This window comes from Ranitomeya imitator, chromosome 1 (genome assembly GCF_032444005.1).
Source record: "Ranitomeya imitator isolate aRanImi1 chromosome 1, aRanImi1.pri, whole genome shotgun sequence".
Classification (NCBI taxonomy): Eukaryota; Metazoa; Chordata; class Amphibia; order Anura; family Dendrobatidae; genus Ranitomeya; species Ranitomeya imitator.
Genome location: NC_091282.1, coordinates 664,544,750 through 664,560,887, shown reverse-complemented (window position 1 = coordinate 664,560,887; position 16,138 = coordinate 664,544,750). Strand labels below are relative to the sequence as shown.

General features: G+C 45.8%; 1 protein-coding gene across 2 annotated transcripts in view; it reads right to left on the bottom strand.

Annotated features, from left to right (window-relative positions):
* The window catches only part of KATNBL1 (katanin regulatory subunit B1 like 1), a 28,924-nt gene extending 19,492 nt beyond the window's left edge, over positions 1–9,432 (bottom strand). The window contains exons 1-3 of one of the 2 annotated variants that reach the window (XM_069728991.1): positions 9,258–9,432; positions 5,177–5,328; positions 4,519–4,559 (exon numbers count right to left, since the gene is read on the bottom strand). In XM_069728991.1, coding sequence (XP_069585092.1) covers positions 4,519–4,559; positions 5,177–5,284 — 149 coding nt within the window. In that variant the 5' untranslated portion in view covers positions 5,285–5,328; positions 9,258–9,432. The remainder of the gene's footprint in view (positions 1–4,518; positions 4,560–5,176; positions 5,329–9,257) is intronic. The other variant, XM_069728993.1, reaches the window with a different exon arrangement.
* Positions 9,433–16,138: the final 6,706 nt, after the last annotated feature.

Sequence of the window (16,138 nt, the reverse complement as noted above, 5' to 3'; positions counted from 1 at the left end):
ACTCGATGTGGGCAGAGCCTCGAGACTTCCATGAATAGGCCCAAGCCGGGGCCTAAATTTCTGCCGGCTGTGAGAGCGATACTAGCAGTAGAAATGAATGGCATTGTAGTGGCCAAAAAAATTGAGAGCTCCCGTGCCAGGCGAGAAGCGCCAGAAAAGGTGGGCGGAGCCGCCTTAGCGCGTCGTAGTGCAGGCGCAGCTTCCGGGATGCGGCTTACACATCTGCCGACGCCGGGGGCTAAAGTTTTTCAGCCGTCTGGAGCATTACCTCAGGCAGGTGGGCCACAGGGAAGTTGAGGCTGCCTGTCAGCATGTGAATATCCTGCTGCAGAGCCCACCGCTGACTAGATCCACTCACCATTGGTGCGCGTCCCGGCATGGAGCCGCCGCGATGACTGGGTTTCAGTGCTGAGGAAAGCGCGCGCACGCTATTGTTCTGCTGCAGTTCAGGTATTGCAGTGTGGACGGTGCAGGGATAGAGGGATAAACCTCAATCGACCATCCCCTTGTTAGGGAGGTGGAGAGGAACCGTCCGCCTCCTTGTGCCATCCGCTTTCACAGTGGTGGGACAGTGGGGGCTGCTCGGACGCCATAGAGAGGCGCCTCTGTACATCCACGGAGTTCAAGCCCCCGGGTGGACAGGGCTGGTTGTCCGGCATTAGGCCTGGCTGGGGAAGAGGGTAGGTGGAGGCGACACTCCATGTGCTCGTCCGTTCAGGGTGTGGGGAGATCTGTGCCCTTGAAGGGACCCGTTGCCCCTAAGAATCAGCTCAGGCATCCCACGTTGCAGGAGAGGATACGGAGAGGCGACACTCTCCGTGCTCGCCTGTTGATGGTTCGGGGAGATCGGAATCTTGAAAGGATCCGTCGCCCCTTCGTTGTAAAAAGTAAAATCAAAAATGTAAAAGGTAAAAATAAAATAAAAAGAGCTTTGGGTCTGAATAGCAGACCCGTCCGTGTGCAAGAACTGGTTAGCTGAGAGCCAGCAGGAGGGTGTATACTGCAGGGGAGGAGAGAACTTTCTTGAATCACTTAGTGTCAGCCTAGTCTGTGTCCCCCAATGAGGCGAAGGAGAAGTGAAGTATTCCTCCCCGGAAATTATTGCAATTACCGTATATACTCGAGTATAAGCAGAGAATTTCAGCCCATTTTTTAGGCTGAAATTGCCCCTCGGCCTATACTCGAGTCATACCCAGGGGTCGGCCTGGATGGTGGAGCTGCAACTGTCTAATAATACTCACCTGCTCCTAGCGCAGCCCCTGGTTCCCCGGCAGCTTCTTCCTGTATTGAGCGGTCACATGGTACTGCTCATTACAGTAATGAACATGGACCCCACTCCACTCCCGTAGGGGTGGAGCCGCATATTCATTACTGTAATGAGCGGTACGATGTGACCGCTCATTACAGGAAGAAGCTGTCAGCACCCGGAGAACGAGGAACGTGCAGGGACCGCGCCAGGAGCAGCCGAGTACAACGTGGTGCGCAATATTCACCTGCTCCCCGTTCCAACGTCGGCGTCGCTCCATCTTTCCCGTCCTCTGCACGGACGCTCAGGTCAGAGGGCGCGATGATGCGATTAGTGTGCGCCGCCCTCTGCCTGAACAGTCAGTGCAGAGGACGGGGAAGACGCAGCGACGCAACGGGAAGCAGGTGAATATAGCAAGTGCCGGGGGCCTGAGCGACGAGAGGTGACTGTGATTTTTTTTTTTATCGCAGCAACAGCATATGGGGCAAATGTCTACATGGAGCATCTTATAGGGCCATAATCAGCATTTGTGCAGCTTTATATGGGGCAAATATCTCTATGGAGTATCTTATGGGGCCATTATCAATGTTTGTGGAGCATTATATGGGTCAAATATCTTTATAGAGCATCTTATGTAGCCATAATCAGCATTTGCGCAGCATTATATGGGGCAAATGTCTGTATGGAGCATCTTATGAGGCCATAATCAGCATTTGTTCAGCATTATATGAGGTATATTTTAATATGGAGCATCTTATGGGACCTATCAAACTTTATGGAGCATTATATGGGGCTCCTAATTCAATATGGATATTCAAAAACATTTAACCTACTGATGTCTCAATCTTACCAATAAAAGTATCTTTCTATTTTTGAAATTTAACAGTAGCTGCTGCATTTTCTACCCTAGGCTTATACTCGAGTCATTACGTTTTCCCATTTTTTTGTGGCAATATTAGGGGGGGGTCGGCTTATACTCGAGTATATACGGAACACATGATTTGTTACGCACATTTATTTCCATTGTGAGTATTGGAACGCGAGGAAAAAAAAAAAAAAAGGCAAATTGGACATGATATCACACAAACCCCAAAAATGGTCAGGACACAATTGTTGGCACCCTCATCTTAATATTTGGTTGCACACCCTTTGGAATAATCAATCACTTCCTAAAACCATCAACAAGCTTCTTACACCTCATCTGGAATTCTGGACCACTCTTCCTTTTACTAACTGCTCCAGGTCTCTCATATAGGCGCTTTCTCACAACAGCAATTTTAAGATCCCTCCACAGGTGTTCAACGGGATTCATACACGGACTCATTGCAGACCACTTCATAACTCTCTAGTACTTTGTTTCCATCCATTTTTGGAGGCCTCTTGAAGTATATTTGGGGTCACTGCTGGAAGACCCATGACCTAAAACGCAAAGTCAGCTTCCCGACACTGGGCACTACATTGCGACCCAAAATCCTTTGGTAATCTTCAGATTTCACGATGCCTTGCACACAGTCAAGTCACCCAGTGCCAGAAGCCGCAAAACAACCCCAAAACAGATTTAAACCTCCACCATATTTGACTGTAGGTACGGTGTTCTTTTCTTTGTAGGCCTCATTTCGTTTTCGGTAAACAGTAGAATGATGTGCTTAATCAAAAAGCTCTATCTTGGTCTCATCTGTCCACAATACACTTTCCCAGAAGGATTTTGACTAAAGGTACCTTCACACTGAACGATATCGCTAGCGATCTGTGACGTTGCAGCGTCCTGGCTAGCGATATCGTTCAGTTTGACACGCAGCAGCAATCAGGATCCTGCTGTGATGTCGTTGGTCGCTGCAGAAAGTCCAGCACTTTATTTCGTCGCTGGACTCCCTGCAGACATCGCTGAATCGGCGAGTGTGACGCCGATTCAGCGATGTTTTCACTGGTAACCAGGGTAAACATCGGGTTACTAAGTGCAGGGCCGCGCTTAGTAACCCGATGTTTACCCTGGTTACCAGCGTAAAAGTTAAAAAAACAAACACTACATATTTACCTTCGCTGTCTGTCCCCGGCGCTCTGCTTTCCTGCACTGGCTGTGAGCGCCGGCCAGCCGGAAAGCACAGCGGTGACGTCACCGCTCTGCTTTCCGGCCGCTGTGCTCACAGTCAGTGCAGGAAAGCAGAGCGCTGGGGACAGACAGCGAAGGTAAGTATGTAGTGTTTTTTTTTTTTTTACTTTTACGATGGTAACCAGGGTAAACATCGGGTTACTAAGCGCGGCCCTGCGCTTAGTAACCCGATGTTTACCCTGGTTACCGGCATCTTTGGTCGCTGGAGAACTGTCTGTGTGACAGCTCTCCAGCGACCAAACAGCGACGCTGCAGCGATCGACATCGTTGTCGGTATCGCTGCAGCGTCGCTTAGTGTGAAGGTACCTTAACTCCCGTACATTTCGGCAAACTGCAGTCTAGCTTTTTTTTAGGTCTCTGTGTCAGCAGTGGGGTCCTCCTGTCATAGCATTTTGTTTCATTCACATTGACAGATCGTTTGCGCAGACACTGATGCACCCTGAGCCTGCAGGGCAGTTTGCATTTCCTAGGAGCTTGATTGGGGCTGCTTATCCACCATCCTGTGTTGCAACCTGTCATCAATTTTTCTGTCATTCACGTCCAGGGAGATTAGCTACCGTACCATGGGTTGTAAACTTCTTGACTAGGTTATACACTTTAGACAAAGGAACATTAAGCTTTCTGGAGATGGACTTGTAACCTTGAGATTGAGGACTTGAGAAAAATATCAACAGACAGTTCTCTTCTCCTGTTTCTGTTATCTATGCTTAATGTTGCACACACAAACAAGGCAAGATTGAGTCTTCTCCTTTTATCTGTTTTCAGGTGTGATTTTCATACTGCCCACACCTGTTACTTGCCACAGGTGAGTGTGAATGAGCATCACATGCTTCAAACAAAGCTGTTTACCCACAATTTTGGAAGGGTGTCAACAATTTTGTCCAGCCCATTTTTGGAGTTTTGAGTGAAATTATGCACAATTTGTAATTTTTTTTCCTGTTTTTTTTGTGTTCTCTCAACATACATAAAGAAATTAAATGGCATCTGTATAACAAAACTGAAATTGCAATAGTATTCTGTCAAAAATATTAGAAGGGCTGGCTAGCAGGTAACTGATCATGGTCATCCCTGCAGGACGTGACCTAAAATAGGACACACCAGCAGGACAGGAAAGTACATCCATCTGCTTTTACCATCCAAGCACTCGTGATTGCACACTCACCTGTTTACTACAGACACCAACTCGTCCTGTGAAATGTTTCCCTGTGTAATAAAGAACATCATTACATAAGTTATGGAAATTATCAAAATAATTAAAAAGAGGGTTGTTTCACCTACTGGGCCGCTGATTCTGTCACGTGTTCCCCAATTTTACAGGGAGCTCTGTACAATATAGGCCTTTAAAAGACATTGTACCAAGACTGCAGGGTATATGGAGGATATTGCTGATTACTGGAGGTCTTGAATGTTGCTCTGTGTATGGGGGGGGAAGGTTTAACACAGGAGGCATACTAACAAGTTATCACCTTCCCTGCAGATAACTGAGGACTTTTACTACCAGTTTTTTGTTTATTTTTTTCAATGGTGGTATGCATTAAAAAAAGCCTCTATTCTGTCTTTGTGCAATAGTACTGGACAGCTGAATGTTTGGAACGGCGTTAGATGCCTATAGCACATCCTTAGGGCTGGACAGATGTGGGTCCCTCCACTTGATGAGGCGGCCATGAGGCCCCTTCTATGGCTCGTCTGATCCCCATACACTTGTGTGACCACCCTGGACGCAGCAGCTCCTCGCTCAGAGGCAGGAGGGTGTGCGATAACCACCTCTACCAAACATTACAGCCTATACTGAGCATTTCTGTAGGCAAGATGGTCTGTACCTCCTTCATGTTCTGCTTGGCTGCAGCAGAGACCCTTTTCCTCGGGCGGTCATTGGCACAACCCTCATCTAGGTCCCGCTTCTTGGCATCGCAGGTTTCAAATGCCATAATCCCCAGATAGTCTGCAACCAGAACACACAACACATGGTTTCCTGCAAGAATAACGACAGTCTGAGAGCGTGAAAGGAGGTGTAGAAGGAATGGCTGCTGGGGATAGAGAAATATTAAAAGGGTTTGTACAAGGTTAGAAGAAACATGGCTGCCTCTGCTCACTTATAGTGTATGGTGTGGAGCAGCAATACCGCACATCACCTGTGGACCGGGGGTACGGTAGTCAGTTTCTTCTAGGCTGGTACCGTTCAGATTGTGTGAGCAGTGTCTTATCCATTACATTTGTATAAGATACCATCATATGTAATGAATAGTAACGGCATATACACTATTCTACGGGATTTGTCTGCAGCAGTAACATTAGATCCACATATAGTATACATGCTGGCCTGGACAGGTTTGCCTCTCCTTTCTTAAAATGTTTTATTTTCTTCTCCATACCTTTAAGTCATGGCATATCGCTAGGATACAATATGATCAGTGGGGATCCCAGCACCGGAATCACTGCTGATTGCCGATGAAAAAAAAAAAAAAGGCTACTGAGATTTCATCAATCATTTCTCCAGGACAGCAGACTGCAGCTATCATATTGTATGTCCGAGGCAGTGCTGCAGCATCTGATTTCTTCACACCCTCCTATCAGCACACACTAATGTGAGTAAAATCATACCAGCAGCAGCCACTGGGGGGAGCCTGTTACACAGAAACGTATTCAGCCAGCATTGAGTTCAATGGGGCTGTATAAATCTGTATGCAGTGAGCTCCCCCTGCTGGTACATATCTGAAACATGATCTTGCACTCAGGAAAGGATGGGTGATACAAGTGTCCCAGCTCTTGTAACCATGGGGGATTATCTCATCTCACAATCTTAAAGTAATGACCTTTCCTGTAGATAGGAGATTGCTTGTAATAACTCTTGAAAGGCAAACAGACATAACCTCTTACTGACAGAGCCCCATTTAGTTTTCTTGGTTTTATTTTGTTTAAAGATATATATATTTTAAAGATACTTATGACAGGTTTTTTTTTACGTTCTACATTAGTTCCCTTTGGGGATTTGACATTACGATCTGCTTGATCGCCAGTTTTACAATGACTGCACTGCTACAATATGGCAGTGTATCGTACAGTCACTTAGGGAGCTGAACCACCGGCATTGGAGTACAAAAACGGCAGATACAGGGGCCGTCAGGACCCGGGCTCACATCATCCGGTTTTGTGGCATGGAAAGACGCCCATTTCCAACCACTTAAAAGGAACTTGTCACCAGTATTTCATGTCTGAACTAAGACTAGCACCTTAATCAGCGCCTGTGTTGCATTCCATAAAGAAGTATATAACCACCCCCAAAACCCTTTTGAAATTATCCAGCACTCTATATAAATCCCACGGGTCCTATAGGCAGACCTTGCTCAGATCCCTTCTCCCAGCGTCTGATCACCGTCCTCCTGCTCTTATTGATATAGATGATGCCCCTGCGTCATCCACATAGCCGGATGAAACCTCGCGCCTGAGCACTTTGCTCTGACGCACTGCGGGCAGAGCATAAAACATAAGGGCACATGCACACTTATTCTTGAGGCTCTGCCTCCAGCAGCTCAATGCAAAGTGCGCAGGCGCGAGATTTCATCCGGCTATGTAGATGACGCAGAAGGCGTATATTGCAGTCATCATATAACTCTGCATACTTACAATTGCTCATATTGCCTTTCTAACCAGTTAATTCTTCTCTTTTCCATTAGGTCTATGACATCACATGATTAATAACTAATTATTTGAATCCGTCTAAGCTCTATGTAGACACAGCAGGTCAATTTTCTCTCCATGACTCAGTCACTGCAAGAGTCTCTGGCAGGGGAAATAGCGGCACAGCTGGGTCAGGATGTGAAAGGGGGGAGATAATAAATGCAGGGACAAGAGACTTCCTGTTTCCATAGAGAGCAGAAAAAAGAATTATCTGGTAGAAAGGCAAAGTGAGCAATTGTACGCACACACTGATGTATAATGAGTGTAATATAGTAAGAGGATCAATTTTTGATATAAGGAGGACGGCTTCATGAGGGAAGCTGTAATGTTGAAAATTGAATCTGCAGCAGGATGAGCTTCAGTCCCCATGCTGCCGCTGCTAGGGGTGCGGGACAGTGCACAGTTCGGATTAATGGTGCAATCATGTCAACGATGTGAAAATAGCCAACCTTCAGGGGAACACTGTCCTAGGCAAACCAGAGGCAGGGGAGCGATGTGCTCCTGAAGAAAGAAGATGAGGTAGCCGCTATGAAGTGGTATTGCATCACTGTAACAGGTGAGGGCGCACCTCTAGGACCCCCACAATCTGGTGTTCTGCTACATCCATGTTTTTTCCTGCACAGGGGTGCTAATTGCCCACAGTACCGGTTTATCGGAGCACCCAAATGTGCAGAACGGGCTCGACTTCTAGCCATGAACAGTGCCAGGCTCTGGGCAGCCACTCGCTATAAAGTCTGTACCTGAGAAAGGAAACGTATGCCAGGGCACCATGACAACTTGTCTTGACTTGTGGCTGCCCATATAACACAAGTTATGCTGGTCACACAATATTCATAGCGGTCAGGGCATGTGAAGTGTATGATCGTAGCGCCAGCATCTCAGCTGGAGACAAGTGACACCATATGTACAAAGCCACTGCTGGCATCCCCTCTACCTATGCCATAGATGTCACACCCCTCCAGGTAGCACGAGTGAACGTGCGTCGGGGTCAGGAGACACAGCATGCAACCGCATCCATTTGTCAGCAGCACAGGTAATATGGCCATTTTGTAGACTGCTTCAATTGTGTCCAGAATGGGGGAGAATTTTCCTATAGCAAAGTCTATTCATATTTGCAGTGCACCACGCTTTACCTGTGTCACTCCAGTAATCACCTGATCTGCTGGATCTTCAATTCCCAGACACCAAGGATTGCTTGGTCATCGCATTATACCGCCATCTTCAAATTGTCTAAGGGAGGTTAGTCCCCATTGTGAGGACTACATGCTTGCATCGATGTCTGGGTATATTTGCCTCCCCGCAGATATCAGGCTATCACTGTGCAATATGGTTAAATAATTATGTGCATGACGGCTGAACACTGACTCGATTATATCATTACTGTTTTGTCATGGATTTTAATATTTTTAAAATTAAGCGTTTTAATTTTATTTTCGCTATTAACACTTCTTGATTTCGAGGCCGCATATTCGCTGCTTCATCAGTATGGTTCTCTATGCAATAAATGTGCATGCTCGGCCAATGGAATATTAATGCCAGGACTCTGGATGGTGCCTAATGTGACCAAACCTTAGCGTGTGCTGAACAGTTGGACTCATATGAGCAGGTGAGCACCTTCATGCTGGTTGGTCGACGGTGTGTGTTTGAGCATGTGCACCTCTGCTCTGTGAACAACAGCTCAGTTCCTGCTCTCAGGATGGCTGCGGTCACAGCAAGTAACACATTGTCCCTGATCTCATAAATTGTGATTACTATTAACTTTGGGGACAACCCGTGCACAAAATGTAGCCTGCATGCCCACCCCTCCTCTTCCAGCCCTGCCAGTCTCCACCTTTCCTCCTCCTGCTGCTGTCAGATTTCCAGAACAGGATATATAGTAGCATCCTGTCCATGTTTTACCAGTATGTGACTGCTGCAGCTGTGAAACATTGGTCAGTGATTGGCTGCAGCGGTCACATGCAGGTCCTGGGCTGAAAAGGAGGAACAGAGGACGATAGGGAATCTGGGATTGGTAAAGTCCAATGCTAAACGCCAAACCGTGCAGCATATGTGAGCAAGCCTAACAGCAAAAGTTACTGCACCCCAAATACAGTCACGTGGGTGACATACATATACTTCCTGGGGAAACTTCCGCTACTAGACCCCACAGGGCAGTCCGCCATGTCTCCCAGCACGGCCTAGCTGCGGAACCGGCGCTCACAGTCACTGCGAGCACACACTTACCGGCTCATGGCCCTGCCGGGGGGAGTCAGGGACGAGGCCTGCCGCCGCTCCACACACCGCGGAAGAAGCACAACAAGGAGCGGAGTTTCCTTCCTGACAGGAGGCGACGCCATTCAAACTGCCCCGCAGGGCATTGTGGGCGCGCTGCAACCGCTGTCAATCACGCCCTGGACACGGCTCGCTGCGATTGGCTGACGGACGCTAAAGAGGAGGGCGGGGCGAGGATGACGTAAAGGAGCGGTCATGTGACCTGGTGTCACGGCGCTGGACGTCACGTTCGTGTTTGTCATGACGTGACGTTTGCGGGTCTGACGCTGACTTCTCACCGTGTGCCGCCTGTCCGCCCCTCCGGGCTGGAGCTGCACACTACTTGGGCTGTTCACGTTAAATTGTTGTTTTCACATCAAAATGAGAAAAAATCGCCGTGTGCACAGCGCCTTGTCTGCTGGTTTTCACTTTTACCTCTTTTTTCAGTAACGTGGCCAGTTGTTCTGATTGACTCCGTTCTTGTTGCCATGGAAATGGATACCAAGTTGGGGATTTATTTTGTGAAATGTTGTCTGTCTCCCCCTCTGTTTTTTTTTTTTTTTGGGGGGGGGTGGTTGGTTTTAATAGTGTTCACTGTTTGGTAAAAATGTGCAATACCGCCACAAAACCATATATTAAAAAAAAATTCATAGGTTTGAAAAAAAAAAAAAGGAAAATAATGGAGTGTTGTGATTGGCCGAGGCCTGAAGCCTTGTTCTCTCTCCATGGCCTTAGTGACCCCATTTTTCTGTGCATGCGATTATCACGTGTTTTGGGGACCGAGTGGCCACTGGAAAACGTTCATTCTGCTGTTGCTATTTTTTTTTTATGCCGTTTACATCAAGGGTTAAGTAATGCTGTATTCTGATTGGCGGTTACAGATGCAGTGATAGGAAATAGGGTTGTTTTTGTTATTTACCTTTGAATGAGGAAAAGGAGGGCGATTCAACCTTTTTTGTTTTATTTTAATACTATTATTTAACTACATACCTTTTTTGATCCTCTGGGGGTGGTCTCCCCCATCCTTTTTAAGGACTCTTTCACACATCCTAATATTTCGAGTACCGGAGATTCCGTGTCCGTGTGTTTCATACATGTGCCGCATCAGTATCACGTGTTCCGGCACCTGAGAATAGGCGGCACAATTTACACTGTTCTCAGGCATCGGGTGCTGAAGACCGCTCTCATCGTTGTCTGATCAGCGCGAGCAGGGGACAGAGACAATGTTGAGAGTTGTAGTCAGCCCGCGCTGTCTACAGAGCGTGTAAAATTAAGAATAAAATACAAAAATTACATTATACTCAACACATAATACCCTGAAGCCATTGTCCCCTGTAAAAAACAAACAAACAATATCCTGTCCGAAGTTGAAAGAATCCATAGTGTCCCACACCATAACCAATCTGCGACATTTTGCTCATCGGCATGAATAATGACCGGAGGCGACTGCACATGCTGAAGAGCTGGTGAGAATGACTCGTTGCAGGGAGAGCAGGCACATGAACTGTGCTGACCTCAGTGAGATCATCGCAGTTCACCATGATGCCTGCTGCAGTGAGTCATCCCCTACTCTCCGGAATGAGTAGTCGCCTCATGCCATCGATCTTGCTGCTGAGCCAATGTCGCAGAGGTGGTTTACAGTGTGGGACACTCTGGATTCTTTCAACTTCAAACAGGTGAGGGATATTGTTGTTTTTCATTTTTGTTTTATAACAGGTGACAGTGGCTTCAGGGGATAAGGTGTTAAGGTGAGTATAATGTCATTTTTTATTCTTAATTTTACACTCGATGTAGACAGCAGGAAGAACAGGGGACAATGATGAGAACTGTCTTCAGCACCCGCTGCCGGGTATCAGCGCGAACAGTACCGCTGATTCTCAGGTGCCGGTACGTGTCATGCTGATGACACACAGATGTCATCAGTGTGCAGGACATTTTACATCCCATGCTGCTTCCAAAAACCGTACGTGTCAGCGTGTTTTACCCACGGACAAACAGTGCACAGACCCATTCACTTGAATGTGTCCATGTGTGTAAATGCCTCTGGTATGTGAGAAAACTGTCACCACACGTCCCAGACACACTGATGTGTGAAAGAGGCCTTATGTAGATAGCCACGTTCATCTCTATGAGAGGGTCACGAGCCACATCTAGCTCCTGACCTCCACAGTAGTGACACCCAGAGACCCCACGACAGCCAAAGCTTTCTCTCAGAAACTGCACTGAAGCAGAAGTCACCATCTGGGGTCCCGCTTTTCAACGTTGTTTGCTAGACATGGCGCTCATTCACCAAGCTGGCAGACAGCCGCAAGCTACAAATCATAGGCCCGCAACTCATGTGGCTCCTCAGTCACATGTTCTGGAGTCCTGCTACATAGAAGCTCATTAGTATCACCGGCCATCTCCTATCTCAGTAATGTAACCATCTGTAACAATGTAAGAAAAACATAAAAATAACAAAAGAAAAATGTTTGATGAAAAAAAAAAGTCCACATATTTGGTATCACTGTGTCCAGAACTACCAGAGCTATAAATCTGCCGCACTATTTAACCCCTATATTGAAGATCGCAATAACACTCGCTGTTTCTTGCATCTTTCCAATACACAAAGATGTCTAAAATGAGATAAAAAAAAGTTTTGTGTAAATAAATATAGTATCACTGAAAACAATGATTCTTCCTGAAAAAAACCCAAGTCCCAGCTTAGCTGTTGGGGGGAAAAATAACCAAGATATGGCTCTCAGAATAGGGTGAAGCAAAAACAGTTTTTCTTATATAAAATTGATTTATTGTGGAAAAGTAGCAAAACATGAAATAACCTATATAAGTGCGGTATCTCTGAGATCGTATTGACCCGAAGAATAATGCTGCCTTAGTACTGTTCCGCACTGTTCATTCTGCTGCCCCAAATTTTTGATCAAAAAAGGTTATGCACCCCAAAGAAAGTCGTAACAGCAGGTTTTCAGCAGAAATAAAAAGTTATAACTCTCAAAACATGGCCATGCAAATATATATATATTTAACTTACACAACTAGTTTTCTCTTACATCCCCACCACCCATGAAAATTACATTTTATTTTCATAGCCCAATCTCATAAAATTCTGTGGGCCGAAGATGTTAACCCAGTGTTCCCCAACTCTGGTCCTCAAGAGCCACCAACAGGTCATGTTTTCAGGATTTCCTTAGTGTTGCACAGGTGATAATTGCAAGCATTCAATAACCTGTGCAATACTAAGGAAATCCTGAAAACATGACCTGTTGGTGGCTCTTGAGGACCGGAGTTGGGGAACACTGTGTTAACCCCTATATAAATTAATTGAGAAATAAGGTTTCCAAAATGAGGTCACTTGTTGGGGTCGGGGTTCTGCTATTATAGCACCCTGGAGGCTATGAAATTGTGACATGGTGTCTGCAATCCATTCCAGCCAAACTTGCACTTCAAAAGTTATAAAGTACTTCATCCCTTCCGAGCCCTGCCCAAACAGTAGGGTCCGGTCTAGTGTCCCCACTCATCCTGCATTTACAGGACGCAGCTGGTATGCGCCCGTTATTGGTATCCATTCCATATATTAGTCATTTCTTTTTACTACATGGTATTCATTGTTGGAATAATACCCTGCTAGCCCTAACTTCCAATTGTTTTTGTCATCTCCTGTTCTAAAAAAATAGGTTATAAAGTGTTAAAAAGTTATATGTCTCCCAAAATGGTACCCTGCAAAAAACAATCACACATCTACTGTACAGACCAAAAGCTTGGACACACCTTCTCATTTAAAGATTTTTCTGTATTTTCATGACTATGAAAATTGTACATTCACACTGAAGGCATAAAAACTATGAATTAACACATGTGGAATTATATACTTAACAAAAAAGTGTGAAACAACTGAAATTATGTCTTTTATTCTAGGTTCTTCAACGTAGCCACCTTTTGCTTTGATGACTGCTTTGCACAGGCTTGGCATTCTCTTGATGAGCTTAAAGAGGTAGTCACAGGGAATGGTTTTCAACTCACAGGTGTGCCCTGTCAGGTTTAATAAGTGGGATTTCTTGCCTTATAAATGGGCTTGGTACCATCAGTTGTGTTGTACAGAAGTCTGGTGGATACACAGCTGATAGTCCTACTGAATAGACTGTTAGAATTTGTATTATGGCAAGAAAAAAGCAGCTAAGTAAAGAAAAACGAGTGGCCATCATTACTTTAAGAAATAAAGGTCAGTCAGTCCGAAAAATTGGGCAAACTTTGAAAGTGTCCCCAAGGGCAGTGGCTAAAACCATGAAGCGCTACAAAGAAACTGGCTCACATGAGGACTGCCCCAGGAAAGGAAGACCAAGAGTCACCTCTGCTTCTGAGGATGTTTATCCGAGTCACCAGCCTCAGAAATCGCAGGTTAACAGCAGCTCAGATTAGAGACCAGGTCAATGCCACACAGAGTTCTAGCAGCAGACACATCTCTACAACTGTTAAGAGGAGACTTTATGCAGCAGGCCTTCATGGTAAAATAGCTGCTAGGAAACCACTGCTAAGGACAGGCAACAAGCAGAAGAGACTTGTTTGGGCTAAAGAACACAAGGAATGGACATTAAACCAGTGGAAATCTGTGCTTTTGTCTTATGAGTCCAAATTTGAGATCTTTGGTTCCAACCACCGTGTCTTTGTGCGACGCAGAAAAGGTGAACGGATGGACTCTACATGCCTGGTTCCCACCGTGAAGCATGGATGAAGAGTTGTGATGGTGTGGGGGTGCTTTGCTGGTGACACTGTTGTGGATTTATTTAAAATTGAAGGCATACTGAACCAGCATGGCTACCACAGCATCTTGCAGCGGCATGCTATTCCATCCGGTTTGCGTTTAGTTTGACCATCATTTATTTTTCAATAGGACAATGACCCCAAACACACCTCCAGGCAGGGCTGGACTGGCCATTGGGCAATTCTGGCAAATGCCAGAAGGGCCTGTCTGGTCATGGGCCGCCTTGTCTGCTGCGTTGTTAGCAGAATCAGTTTTCTCAAGACTCCCATACTGTTAACAGTTGTGATGGAGCACAAAGTCGCTGACTCCATCACTTACCCAAGCAGGCCATGGGTATGATTAGAAATATTGGTTTTGTAGTAAATCTTGCTTTCCTCCATCCATGATACTGTTAATATATCTCCATCTGTTGCTTGGAAACGGGACACCATGGGCCTGTGTGATTGCAAATGCCAGGGCCGAATTTCAGCCCCAGTCCGGAGGCTGTGTAAGGGCTATTTGACCAAGAAGGAGAGTGATGTGGTGCTACGCCAGATGACCTGGCCTCCACAGTCGCCAGACCTGAACCCAATCGAGATGGTTTGGGATGAGCTGGACCGTAGAGTGAAGGCTAAAGGGTCAACAAGTGCTAAGCATCTCTGGGAACTCCTTCAAGATTGTTGGAAGACCATTCCCGGTGACTACCTCTTGAAGCTCATCAAGAGAATGCCAGGAGTGTGCAAAGCAGTCATCAAAGCAAAAGGTGGCTACTTTGAAGAACCTAGAATATAAGACATAATTTCAGTTGTTACACACTTTTTTGTTAAGTATATAATTCCACCTGTGTTAATTCAGAGTTTTGATGCCTTCAGTGTGAATGTGCAATTTTCATAGTCATGAAAATACAGAAAAATCTTTAAATGAGAAGGTGTGTCCAAACTTTGGTCTGTACTGTATGTAAAATAAAAAAAATGTATGGAGCTTCATCATAGGCATGGTTTAAAAAATTGAAATATGGCTGCAGCAGGAAGGGGTTAAAGGGCTCTATAGTAGAAACTTTCTGTGTCTAAAGCCTCTTTCACACTTCCGTCTTTCAGCTCATGTCGCAATCCGTCAATTTTTGAGAATGCAGGATCCTGCATTTTCTCATAGACTTGTATTAGCGATGAATTGTGATGGCCATCCGTTTCATCCGTCGTGCACTGGATCCTGCGTAAAAAAACGGTCCGTCGGGCAGAGAAAATGTTCAGAGGAACGTTTTTTCTGAACGTCAGAAAATCGGTCAGCTATGCATCCTGCGCTTCCCGTCACTGGCTCCAATGGAAGCCTATGGGCGCAGGATGAATTGCTGCCTGTGAAAAGCAGGAATCCAGCGACGGGTCCCGTCTTTTCAAACTGAGCATGTGTGGAAGAATTTCCTGTCAGGGAAATTCTCTCTCGCTCGCTCTCTTTCTCTTTTTACTATTGATCAACATCAATAGTAACAAGATATACGGTAATTTTAAAAATAATAATAATAAAAAAAATCTCAATATTCTCACCTACTGGAGTCTCGCGCAGCGTCACTGATGCTCCTGGCAGCTAGCGTTCCTAGTAATACATTGTGAAATCTCGCGAGAATTCGCAATGTATTACTAGGAACGCTAGCTGCTGGGAACATCGCTGCGCGGGACGCCGGTAGGTGAGAATACTGCGATTTTTTTATTTTTTTTAACCTGGTTTGTGTTGTGTATGCGTTTTCGCAGCGGAAAACCGCTGTGAAAACACATACACAACATGTGCACATAGCCTCGACGGGTCCGTCAGAAAGACGGGCCCAGTGCACACGTTTTCCACAATCTACACAGGATCCGTCATTTCAATGTCTTGACGGATCCTGTGCAGATTTGGACGACGGAAGTGTGAAAGAAGCAGTTTTACAGGACATTTCTTAGTCTGAGTACTGACTGTGAAGTCTGGATGGGCTGCAGGTCTCTTCTTCATTTTTCACCCACTCCTGGTTTTGACTTACAAATACTGATGTAAAATACTGACAAAATACCGAACGTGTGAACGTGGCCTTAACCCCTTTCCGACATCGTAGATTTACGCCGATGTCGGACTCCCTCCCTTTGATGTG